The 12,680-nt window shown below is 48.3% G+C and overlaps 1 protein-coding gene across 1 annotated transcript; it reads right to left on the bottom strand.

Moving 5' to 3' along the window:
- Positions 1-2,355: 2,355 nt before the first annotated feature.
- Positions 2,356-12,290, bottom strand: Ucma (upper zone of growth plate and cartilage matrix associated). The gene is made up of 5 exons (XM_015993485.3): positions 11,796-12,290; positions 11,355-11,420; positions 11,166-11,264; positions 7,198-7,296; positions 2,356-2,877 (listed from the first exon to the last, which is right to left on the bottom strand). Exons 1-5 carry the CDS (start codon positions 11,851-11,853, stop codon positions 2,780-2,782), a joined length of 420 nt encoding a protein of 139 aa, XP_015848971.1. The 5' UTR covers positions 11,854-12,290; the 3' UTR covers positions 2,356-2,779.
- Between the last annotated feature and the right edge of the window lie 390 nt (positions 12,291-12,680).

Here is a 12,680-nt window from a genome sequence, read left to right as displayed (position 1 = left end):
AACCAGAAGGTGTGAAGGAAAGTGGGTCAAATAGACAGGGTCAATCAGATTAGGACCCCTGTTTCCCTGGAGAGGAGAGCGGGCCATGCTTTGCCTTTCTTCTGTTACATGCAGATGTGTGTGTGTGGGGGGGGGGGGGTGCATTCACCAGCTCAACAACCATAGATGAAAAAGATTGCATCTGCACTGACTTCAGATGTTTTTGTCATTGTTCTCAAAATAATAGTTTGAGAATAATACCATTTGCATTGTATTACCTTTACATAATGTAGAGACGAACTGGAACGTACAAGAGGATGGGGGTGGGTGGGTATGTGCAAATGCTACTGCATACGCAGTTTATGTGAGAAATGAGCATCTTTAGATATGGGTAAGTCTGGGACCTGGTCTTCTCAGACACCAAGAGACAACTGTCAATCAATTTGGGAAGCGCCTTATCTTTTTAATTACCCATCAAAGAGTAAGGATCTCACTGCAGGCGGCCATGGTGCCCACCTATCTTTAATCCCAGCACTCGGGAGGCAGAGCCTGGTGGATCTCTGAGTTCAAGGCCAGCCTGGTCTACAGAGTGAGATCCAGAACAGGAACCAAAACTACATGGAGAACTCCAAAAACCAAAAAAGAAAAAAAAAAAAAAAGTACTGCCCTAAAGGCCTATGTTGTTATTTAGGTTCTGGCCAACCAAAAGTAACCCCAGGCCAGTCTCCTTCTATCATTAGCCCAACAACATGTAATCCAGCCACCTGAACTCATACCAGGCTAAGCTTGTATCACAGCCCACACGTTAGCCCCATTAGAAAGGTTCACCACCCTTCATGTTTGGTACCCCGGAAGGTATGAATGGAGGCGGATCAAGCTAAGCGGATCAGGGATGTACAGGAGCCACCCCCAAGAGAACAAACTTAGGAATTAAAAATAAAAACGGTTTGGGCACTTATTCTGTCCCTTTGGGATGGGTCGGGAAGCAGGTGGAATCTATGTAAGTATCTTACCTTATCTTATCAGGAACATCTCTGAACTTTGCTCTGCTCAGACCTGAGCGCAGTCTCCAGTTTGGATGAGACTGGGCTGACGGATGGCAACCAGCCAAATCCTTTCTGTTGATGTTTATCTCAACATTGATGCCCATTCCTCCCACGTAACCTCAGCATCCTCAGGTAATAAGTAAAGATAGCTATCAAATATTGAGGTACCTGCCAAGCCTTTGGCTTATACCAGTTTCCCCCAGTTACATGGCATGTCCAGAGGACAATGTAGAGCAAAAGCTGTTAGCTTTCCATCCCTATAACAAATACTTGGGGGACACGCAGTATATAAAAGAGAAAGGAATTGGGTTCTTCTTGGTCGGGAAGCTCCAACCCATGGTTGACTGGCCCTGGAGCTTTGCATGCGGGCTGTCATTATGGTGGGAACATCTGGCACTCAGTTCATGGTCAGCAGCAAGAGAGAATGGAAAATCATCACGATACGCAATCCCCTTAAGGTGTTTGTCCCAGAACACCTCCTTCTGGGCCCACTTGTAGAAGTTTCCACCACCTTCCAGTAGCACAAAATGGAATGCCAACCATTTAACACCAGGCTTTTGTGGATAGTCCAGAGTCAAACTATGGCCAACAGGTTCCTGAACAGCCTTTTCTGTTGGGGCTGGGCCTCACCCAGAAGCTTTGTGGGTAGGAATACGCAAATCAGGTGGGTGTGCACTGATAACCTGGTGAGGTCTGATGGGTGAGGGTAAGATGGCTCCAGCAACAGTGTATATTTAAGGCCCCTTTCCCTGAGACTTACCTGTGAATGTTTTCAAATTGCTGGTATCACCAGGCCCACATTTCACCCCTTTTCTGAATAAGGAATAGGGACACCGACGCTAGCCACACACCCCAAGAACGCCATTGGTTTCAATATAAAACAGTTATGGAGGAAAAACTTAAAAGCACAGAAAGTTCTCTAAGTACCTGTTACCCCACAGAGAAACTTCCTCGTGTGGAAACTGGACCAACCTGCACCATGACCACTGTATTGAAGCTTCCACAAAAGAGGCCCTCACAAATACCCCATAGGAAAGAGAACTGAGGAAAGAGATGAATACCCAGGGTAGGACAGAAGAGTGTCATGCCACTGTGAGCTGGACGTGAGTTTAGCTTTTGCTGTGAAGGGACTTGTATTCCAAGCTGGACTCGCCTCGTTTTGAAAGGAAAACACCAGGTACTAGAAAAGAGGGTGGTTCCTCCCTTCTGCCTGTCCACAGGGTCTCAGCACTCAAAGTTAGGGCAGGTGGGAGGGATGTAGCTCAGTGGTAGAGCATGTGCTTAGCGTGACAATCACACGCCCCCCTTGGAGTCTGGTGAGGGTGATACGCAAGGTTGATTCAGCACTTTTATTAATAGGCCGTAAGCAGACTTAGAGTCTTTCTGCTGCAATCCTTTAGCTGTCCTATCAGATGGGCATTCTGATTGTGTGGCCGGTGGCTAAGCAAGGAGACAACATGTAGATTTGATCATGGGAAAAAAATACAGGTGGTTGCTCACCTCAAAAAAAAAAAAAAATCATCCACAAAGACGCAAAAGCCGGGCATTGTGAGACATCGGAATAAAGGACGTGTGTTCCCAGGAGCTGCTGGCCTGAGCAGCCCCAGGGTCACCCTGTGGGCCTGTCTGTAGGAGAGAGGCAGTGGGCGGGAGGCGGGGCGGGCGGGAAGGTGGGGGGCAGGTCAGGCGGGGAGGTGGGGGCGTGTCTCATGCCCCCTTTCCCCAGTTGCTTCAGGTCCAGGTCCGATGGGAGGTCAGATGGGATGGCGGTTGTAGAGGTAGGGAGGGTACAGGCCGTCATAATGCCACTGTCGCCACTGCTCCACCGCCTCCCTGGTCCTCTCTTCCTGCTCTGAGGAAGAAGGACAAAGGTCATTGTGCGGTCTAGAGGACACCCAACCCAGCTGCAATGGTTGATCGGCCCACAGCACGTGCTGAGGGGACATTGAGCTAAGTGTTCCTGTGTGCCCAGGAGACTCCCAGGATCAGAGCTGGAAGGGGCCGATGAGCATGTGTACACAGGCAAGAGGGTAAAGGTCGAGGTTGGAGCCGGTCGACACCCAAGCTGCCTTACCTTTACTACCAATGAGGGAAAGAGTCTTAGTCACTTAAACAGACGACTAGACACCAAACTAACAAGGAACATAAACGGCCTCATGTGGACAAACCACACCTTGGAAAACTCATGTATGAGGGCCAGTGAGATGGTTTGTCTGGGGTGGTGCTTGCTGTTAAGCCGAACAACCTGAGTCCCACCCTAAAACCCACGTGAAAGGAGAGAACCAACTCCCACAAATAGTTTTCTCACCTCTACTTGCACATGCACACAAAGAAATGACAGTATAAAGACAAACATGGGAATTATTGACAGCATAATGTGGTGGATCATGGTACTTTCTCTCTATAAATTGGGTGGGTTTTTGCTTGTTTGTTTGTTTTTTTGCTTTTTTGAGATAAAAATCATATTATGCAGCTTAGGCCGACCTAGAATTCATGATCCTCCGGCATCAACTTCCTGAGTGCTGGAATTACAGATATGTGCCACCATGCCTGACATGTTCTATATTTTCTAAGCTTCAAAACTAACATTTTGTTGTCAAAACTAGCTGGAAAAGGGACAGATGATGCAAGTGTCAGAAACCAAGGCTACTGAGGATGTCTCATTTCTGTGTGGGCCTACAAGATGTTCCCCTTCGCCCTGAAATCCCCTTTTGTATTTGGTACCTGGAATGACCAGGTACATACAGAGCCCAGCCCTGGTGGGGGGTTTTAGCCTTCCAGACATTTTTCAAGCTCAGTGGAGCAATTCCTCTTCCAGGTATGACTTTGACATGGATGCTGATTAAGCATCTCTTTGTTGACCAGGTGTCCGTTTTAGGAAGCAGCTCACTTGGGAGAGCTCAAACTTACAGTGGCTTAACATAAAACTGCTAACTGAGCCAGGCAGTGGTGGCGCACGCCTTTAATCCCAGCACACAGGAGGCAGAGTCAGGTGGATCTCTGTGAGTTCGAGGCCAGCCTGGTCTACAAAGTGAGTTCCAGGGCAGGCTCCAAAGCTACACGGAGAAACCCTGTCTCGAAAAACAAACAAACAAATAAACAAAACTGCTAACGGGAAGCAGATCGGCATGGGGCGCAGGAAAAAAGCTGCAGGTGACATGGGGCTGACCCAGGCCCTCTACATATGTGGAACAGTTGTGTAGCTTGGTCTACTCGTGGGACTCCTAGCAGTGGGAACAGAGCCTGGCCCTAACGCTTTGGCTGGCTTCCAGGAACCTATTCCTCGTATGGGGTCGCTTGTCCAGCCTTAATACAAGGGGAGGAGCTCAGTCCTACCTCAGCTTGATATGCCATGCTTTGCTGACACCCTTGGGAGGCCCTGCCCCTTTCTGAATAGAAACAGGAGGAGTGGATTGGCGGGTGAGGGGGCTGGGGGAAAGGGAGGAGAAACCGCAGTTGGGATAGAAAAAAAATGAATAAATTTAATTAATAATTTTAAAAAGGGTATCGTATTGCCTGCCAATTGTTACATCTAGTTTATAGCTTTCAATATTTGTTATTTTTCACTACCTGGAGTCCTTAAAAATCACATATATAGCAGCCGGGCGGTGGTGGCCCATGCCTTTAATACCAGCATTTGGGAGGCAGAGGCAGGCAGATCTTTGTAAGTTCAAGGCCAGCCTGGTCTACAGAGCGAGATCCAGGAAAGGTGCAAAGCTACACAGAGAAACCCTGTCTCGAAAAGCAAAAAAAAAAAAAAAAAAAAAAAAAAAAATTGATTCTGTGGTGAGCTAGGCTGACTCTCTTTCCCCTTTCTTTACTAAGCTCTGGAGAGACCATTTAGGTCTCTCTTTCTCCCTGCTCATGTCTTCATCGTTGTGGGCCAGCGGGAAGATCCCCCAAGGCCTCCATGACTGTGATGGAGAAGAGCAGATGCTGCTGGCTGGCAAACCTGACCTCCCTTCCTAGGGCGTCTCCTAGCACATCACCGTGGTGTGGCTGTGCGCCTTTTCCAAGTCTCACTCTTTCCAACTGTAAAATGAAAATGGTAAGTCCTGTCTTCAGAGGAATGTTGCAGGGATTGTCATACAAATGCTCAATGCCAGCAGCTGCTGTAGTGACAGTCCCCAACACCCTCTGCCCTGCTGGTCCTCTCTGTTCAGGTGGGACTCAAGGACCACAGTCCTAGCATCCTCCGAAGCCCCACATCCCATCTCATCACCAGAGAGAAAAAGTAGTGTTATTCCATCCATATGCTAGAAATCTGAAAATGATACATTTTGCTTGATTTATGTTTTTGTTTGTTTGTTTTTGTTTTTGGAGACCGTTTCTCTATGTAGCCCAGGCTGGCTTCAAAGCTGCTTCAATCCACCAAGTGCTGGGATTCCATAGCAGCATCACCAGGCCTAGCAAAGGCCTGAAACATTTAAAATGGCACTGTGTCGAGTGTTATTAGGAACAGTGTGAGTAAAAATTACACTGAAGGAAATTTGGATTCCAAACCCTCGGATTTTAAAAACAAGACGGCTCTCCTCAGCTGCTCACCAAGATCAACAAATCTCTAACAGAAGCATTTGCTCCTGCGGTGACAATCTGAGTTCTTTACACTATGTTCCCAAGAGAGTTTGATTTCCTAGGATTTGAGCCCAGCACCCGCTTGCAGGGCTTCGCTAGGTGCCACCTGCAGGGGAGCGGGCACAGCTTCAGCCCTCGGTCCCCAGCAGCATAATCTTTTCACTACGCCCTTAGAGGAAGGACCGCCTCAGCCATCAGAGCCCAGAAGCCAGGAGAACAGAAAGCTGACAAAACCTGAGTGAAGGCTTTGTACCCAAGCTTGTGCACCAGGAGGTTCCGAGAGACTGTGTGGGAGCGTGTCAGGCTTGAAACTGGAAAAGACCCAAAGAGAAATGTCCATATCCTCATTCTCCCCCGTCTCCCTTTCTCCCATCTCCCAGCCTTCTCTCACTTAAGTGTTCCTATGGATGTTTGTTATGGGTGACACTTGAGACCACTAGCCAGCTGTGGTTCTGACAGAACCTTCCGGAGATCCTATCCCCACCCACACCTCCTCCACTGAGGCCTGGTGTGAGCATGTCCTGATGGCAGATAGGAGCCCCGTGTGTAGGAAAAGGGTGTGCCCATTGCCTTGTCAGAGACTCTGGGCTCTCTGCATCTTTTCTCCTCTATTGACAAGAGCAAAAACTTAGTAAAAAGACCACCTCCGACAGATGAGTGAAGGCACAGAAACCCATTGGGGGGAGGGGAGTCTTCCAGAATCCATGTTGCTATTGGGTGATTGAGAAGCCAAGACGGAATAAAGATATTAGAAGTCGGGTACAAGGCAGGGTAAAAAGAACCAGCGCTTTTCTCTGTCGTCTGTTCTCTGAACCAGAATGTTGTTATGGGCTGGGGAGATCACTTAGTGGATAATGATCTTGCCACCTACAAGTGTGAAGACCAGAGAATCAAAATCCATGTAGAATGCTGAGTGGGCACAGTGGCCCCAGCCTCAGAAGGTGGAGACAGCATCTCCAAAGAGAGCTGGATAATGAGACTAGCCATATTGGCAAGCTCTGGGTTTGATTGAGAGGCCCTGCTTCAGTGAATGGGGTGGAAGAGCGATTGAGAATGATCCCTAACATCAACCACAGACCTCCATATATGCATGCATGAGCACACACACGTGAAAATGTAAAAAAGAAAGAAAAAGAGAACACTGATTGTAGTGAACAGGTAAGTAAGTGGTCTTGATTTTACTGGATAAAGTAGCACCTGGAATTGGTTCATTGATTTCTAAGGAACTCATGATCATGACTTTGACATCCACCCATCAACCCTGTAGGAGCCAAGTCACAGTTTGGGGTGCTCATGGGGGTAGTTTTATTTCCATACAGTCAGCCAATAACTCCCTGGCCTCCTCTGTCCCCAAGCCAGCGTGTCCCCAACCCTACATGTCCTTTGTCCTCTTCCACAACTTTCCAAGCCTGCATAGCCATTTTTTTTTTGACTTGTTCTCTTCACATCTACCATGGATAGGTACTGAAACTGGATCCCCTGCCTTACCTCCCTCCTCCAGTCAACAGCAGGGAAACATGGGGGGGGGAGGGCAAGCCCGGGCTGGCTTTCCTCACTATGCTCTCCTCCCCCAAGGATGCTGCTGGAGAGCTCTTACCATCTCTTTGTTCCTCCACGAAGTTCTCAAACTCGTTCCTTTGTTCCTCATAATACTCTCTCCGCAGCTCATCATCCCGCAGCTTCTGTCTGTTTTCCGCTGTGAAAACAGAGTTACTCTTGAGAAAGGAGCAAGCAGGGCACGTGTGTGAGCGGCACCACACTGTGCCCGTGCGTGAGTGATGGCAAACACCACACTGTACCCAAGAAACTGGATCTGCTGATGTGAAGAGGATGATCAAGGACTTTGCTGAAGTGGTTTGTGCCTCACCTGGACTTTAAAACACGAAGGGCCTGAGAGACCACCCTATCCAGTCACTCCATTTTGCAGAGAAGAAGACGGAGGCCGATAAGGGGAAAGTGCTTTGGCTCTGGTCACAAAGTTAGTGGTGTGATCCAAGTACCAGGCCACTTAGAAATTTGAACTCCCATGATGGGAAATGAACTCTCTAAAGGTTAATTGGATTGAAAGTTAACTTCGGGGCTGGAGAGATGGCTCCTCAGTTAAGAGCACTGGCTGCTCTTCCAGGGAACCTGGGTTTGATTTTGAGCACCCACACGGCAGCTCACAATCAGGGAATCCAGTGCCCTTATTCTGGCCTCCATGGGCACTGGAATGCATGCTGTGTACATAATATATACATGCTGGCAAAACACATATACATCAGGTAAAAATAAAAGTTTTAAAAGTTCATCTCACATGGGTGAATACCTTCTGTCTCAGCAAGGATGCGGGGTTAGCACTGAGATTAAAAGGGTAGATAAGAGGGGCTGGCCAGATGCCGCAGTGGGTGAAAGTGCATGTCACCAAGCCTGATGACATGATCCAATCGCTAGGACCCGTATGGTAGGAGAGAACTGACTCCCACTGGTTGTTCTCTGACATCTGCTTGTGCACTTAGCAGGTATGCACTTGCCACATACAAAAGGCACAGACACACCCAAAGTAAATGCATACACGTCACTTAAAAAGTAAAAGCAGAAAAGACGCCATTCTGCTACTTCTTAGGAGGGACAACCCCATTGTGCCGTTAAGAAGGGTGTGAAATCACGTGTCAGCAAGCTAGGGAGTGTGACTCCATGGTAGAGCACTTGCTGAGAGTGTGCAAGTCCTAAGGTTCAATTCCCAACATTGCAAAATAACAGTAATATTCAAGCAAGTTTTCACCAAGCATGGTGGCTTCTAGAATGAAGGTCCGAGAGCTGTGATGCTCTGGAAGATGATATGTAAAGCTCTTTAAAGGTTCTTATAATGTGTCCTTCAACCGGAAAGCACACTGAAGGCCTAGGGGTCATGGGCACTTCAGGAAGAGTGGGCCCCTCAGATTGCCTCCCATTCTCAAGGGTCCCCTCACATCACAGACTGGACTATAGAGCTTGTTGCCCCCCGACACTGACATGCAAGAGGAGAAAGAGAAGCAGACGAGCTAAGACAAGGGCAGTGCTCATCAGCTCCACGGCACAGAGTGTTGGACTTGCCTACCACACACAAGGCCTTGAAGTCAATACCTAGTACTGGGGGGTGGGGTGGGGAGAAGAGGGAGGCAGGAAGACGGCTCAGCAACAGGGTACTTACCACCAAGCCTGACAACCTGAATGTGAACCCCAGAATCTACATGGTGGAAGAGGAGAATCAGTGCCCATAAACTGTCCTCTGACCTCTACACACACTGTGGTATGCACATGCGCTCATTCACACAACCCAGGGTGAATCAATGAATGGGATTTTTGTTTGTTGTGTTTTGTTGGGGGAGGAAAGAAGGAAAAAGAAATAAGGGGGATAAAGGGAAGAAAACCTCAAATCCCTCCTGGAAGCAAGAAGCTTATACTGATAAGTAAACATGTGAATACTAATTAACTCATTAAATCCAGGCTATCTGTGTATTTGCCATAGTACAGATTTCTGAAGGAAATCCTTTGTTTCTTCCTAAAGTTGCCTTTATTTACAGTAGCAGAAAACTTTATCCTGACAGAAACGGTCCACAGTCCAGTCCATCTCCACATCCTACAGATTCCTCAGGAGGTGATTCAGGCTCAGAGAGGTCCGCTGACCTAGTGGAGGCCACACAGCAGCCTGGACACTTACAGAGCAGTGTCTCCCTTCTGACTCACTGGCAGCTCTGATGTGGCTCCAGATATCAGAGAGCTGCCACAGGAGCGCTCAGGTTTGGGCAGGACATTCTGAGTGACTCCCCATTCCTGAAGAAGCAGCTTTGTAAAAGAAGCCATCCAAAAATCGGACATCTGATGTAACGACAACAAAGAATGATCTCATTCTCTACCAAAACAGTGTTTTATAGGATGTGCCCACATACACATTGTATACATCTTTTAAAAGTAACTGGGCATGGTGCCATGCACGTGTAATCCCAGAGCTGGGATGGAAGTGGAATAGCTGTCCAAGGGACTTGCTGGCCAGCCAGATTAGGCTAGCTGACAAGTTCCAGGCCCCTGAGAGACCCTGCCTCAAAATGAAAAGTGGATGGCAACTTAGAAACGACACCTGAAATTCTGGTCTCCACATGCATGTATACACACACACACACACACACACACACACACACACACACACACACACACAAATACACATCCATCCTATTCTTATTCTAAAGCAGCTCCAAGTTCAGGTTACTCCAAGGTGATGCTCCTCTACCTGTCCACAGCAGCTGGTCCCAGTGACTGCTGATGTACTTCTGTGAAGTCCTGGGGATTCACTTGGATATGCTGCCCCCCCCCCCACTGCCTGCCTGCCTGAGCCTCCGTCTAAGGTGAGAGACCTCAGGCTTAATCCTACCTCTCATTATTCCGACTCAGTTTCACAGGGCAGAAGATAATTCCCTGTCCAAACCTGTTTCCTCCCGCAAAGTCTGCCAGAGGCTGCTTCTCCGATTGCAATCAGGGACTGCACCTCCAACCCAGACTTTCAATGTTGCTTGGCATTGGCCTGCTTCAGATTTGAACGTTTGTGCAGTCTGGCAATTTTCCTACTGCGGTTGGTTTGATTTCTCCAATTAAAAAAAAAAAAAAAGAATGATCTGCAAGCATGTCTATCTCCGTTCTTCCCCATCATTTGAAAATAAGCCTGCTGTTTTTACTGAACAAGAAGTCACCTTGCTGACTGTGGTAAGGGACACAAAGAGTTCATTCATCCCCACACACAAGGAAAGAATCATGCTGTAGACTCAGCCAGGACAGTCCGAGCTCAGAGGCTTGGAAGAATCAGTTCAGGGAAAGGAAAGTCCAAGGCCTCCTGGGTCGGAAGGTCAAGAACCAGAGTCTTCAGGTCCCGGAGACTCCAAAATTCACAGAAAATTAAACTGAAGAAAAGCAAAACAAAAACCCACCGGCTCCCTCCCTTGATACATTGCCCCCTGCCTCTTTCCTGGGTCTATAGGTAAGGAAATTGGAATCAGAGGGAGGACGTGGCTGCAGCCACTCAGCAACAGACTGCCTATACTTCTGAGCACTTCGGTCCCTAGTACTGGTCCCCTGAGTGCCACATTGTTGTCCTGAGTGCACCATGCCACTGCTCCTTAAAGCACACTGAAGTGGCCTATTCCTTTTAGACCTAGCAGACATTCCCTCTAAGTTTTTTTCACTTTCTGAATACATCTCAGTGCCACATCTTGATGTGGCATAGTTTTTACTGTTCCTTATCTCAATGCCACAGTGATCCAACCTGTGACCCACAACCAGTGAAATATGATACCATGTCTACATTTTTATTTCATGTGTTAGGAACACATGTATACCGCAGTGTGCATGTGGAGGTCAGAAGCCAACTTGTAGGAGTCAATTGTCTCCTTCTACTATGTGGGTTCCAGGGACTGAATTTGGGTCACCTTCGCCCATTGGGCCATCTCACTGGCCCCAAATATGGTATGACTGCTCATTTAGAGCTCTAGTTCACCCTAATATCCGAGGGCTTTGGCATTCTATTGTGGGAGGGAGACCATCCGGCTTCCTTACCATTGACTTCATCTTGGGATTTGGGAGACCTCTTGCCACGCCTCTTGAGGAAATTCGAAGCATCAGATTCTTGCATGAAAATCTTCTTCTCTTTCACACCTGAAACCAGAAAAGTACTCTTCACAACCAGCATGGAGTGGGGGAGCAGGAGCCACCTGTCCCACGTGTAGGGATGTCCCCTGGACTCACCTTCTGGTGCCTCTTCTCCGGCTGCTGGTCTGCTCCCCACAGAAGCGCTGGTCCCCTCTTGTAGCACTGTGGGATAGGGTACAGGGACAGGCTGCAGCATCAGAGCCCCCAGTGGGGCTTCAATAATTCTGGGTGCAGTAGATGTGGGGCCCTCTGCCCCTCAACATACCAGTCATATAGCCAATCTTTATGAGAATCTACCATATGAGCTGACTCGTTTCCTATTTGTTATCTTTGCTATTTTTCTCTGTGTTATATTATCTTACACACACACACACACACACACACACACACACACACACACACCAAGAATAGCTACCTTAATAAACACTTAACAAACACACTCCTTCCTACCTATGGCACCTGAGCCAACTGACCTATATAAAGAAGGTCTTACTGTGTAGCTAATGCAGCCCACCCTTTCCGCCCTCCCATACTCACTACACAGGAGCACCATGGCCATGAGCAATGACAGGAGGATGACTGGTCTCCAGGACATCTCTGTCGCACCCCTCCAGAGACCACGGGGCAGAAGATAAGATGAGGTGCCTTGGAGCCCCTAGTACTGCTGAAGCTGCTGCCCCGTGAGTCCTCACTTCTGAGTCAGGCAGACAGGCAAAAGAGAGAGAAACCGGCGGCAGGAAGCTGGGGTGCCACTGGAGGAGAGAGGGAGGGGTCCTGGCTGTGCTTTCCATTGGCTGCTCCTGGCCAGAGCACTGGAGATGTTTTTGGCGCCTGGCAAAACCTCCACAGAAGCAGAGCTTGTAGTTGGTGGGGGCCCTGGCAGGGACAGATTGGAAGTGTCCTTTCCAACACCCATCCATGCCCAAGGAGGTGCTTTGAAGAATCCTCAGCCCGAGTCAGGGTGGGGGAGGCCAATGGCATGTTAGAATGAGTTCTTTGCATTTGCTTGAAGGAGGGTAGGATCCTGGTAACCAGGGCTGTAACATGTGGGGCCAGAGAAAGAGGGAATTACTGAGAGATCATTTGCATTCAAATGTCAGACAAGGATGGCCCCTAATATCTGCACTATACCCTGATGTCTGGTGATGCTCTCTGAGACATGTGGGCCTTTCTGATGATGCCTACAGGCCTTCCTCTCTTGATCCACTGTTCCCTGGGGTGATTATTGTCCAGCGAAGCATGGATCCCTTGGCCTAGGGATACAGTTCAGTGGTAGGGAGTTTTCCTGGCATATGTAAGGTCCTAAGCTGAATCCCCAGGACTGCAAATTTAATGAATTAGTTATAAACAGTTTTAAAACATGGAACTCTAGGCTTACCAAGGTTGCAGAAGACAACAATAGCAAAATAGTCATACTTCTTT

Source organism: Peromyscus maniculatus, chromosome 5 (genome assembly GCF_049852395.1).
Source record: "Peromyscus maniculatus bairdii isolate BWxNUB_F1_BW_parent chromosome 5, HU_Pman_BW_mat_3.1, whole genome shotgun sequence".
NCBI lineage: Eukaryota > Metazoa > Chordata > Mammalia > Rodentia > Cricetidae > Peromyscus > Peromyscus maniculatus.
Note: the sequence above shows the minus strand (reverse complement) of the source record. Positions and strands in the feature narration are given on the sequence as shown.

Bases quoted from the DNA above. Each gene is read 5' to 3' on its own strand.
- Ucma (XM_015993485.3), bottom strand. From the start codon at position 11,853: ATGTCCTGGAGACCAGTCATCCTCCTGTCATTGCTCATGGCCATGGTG. The intron at 11,265-11,354 runs GTGAGTCCAGGG...TTCTGGTTTCAG, and splicing joins CGGAGAAGAGGCACCAGAAG to GTGTGAAAGAGAAGAAGATT. The intron at 2,878-7,197 runs GTAAGAGCTCTC...CTTCTTCCTCAG, and splicing joins CGTGGAGGAACAAAGAGATG to AGCAGGAAGAGAGGACCAGG.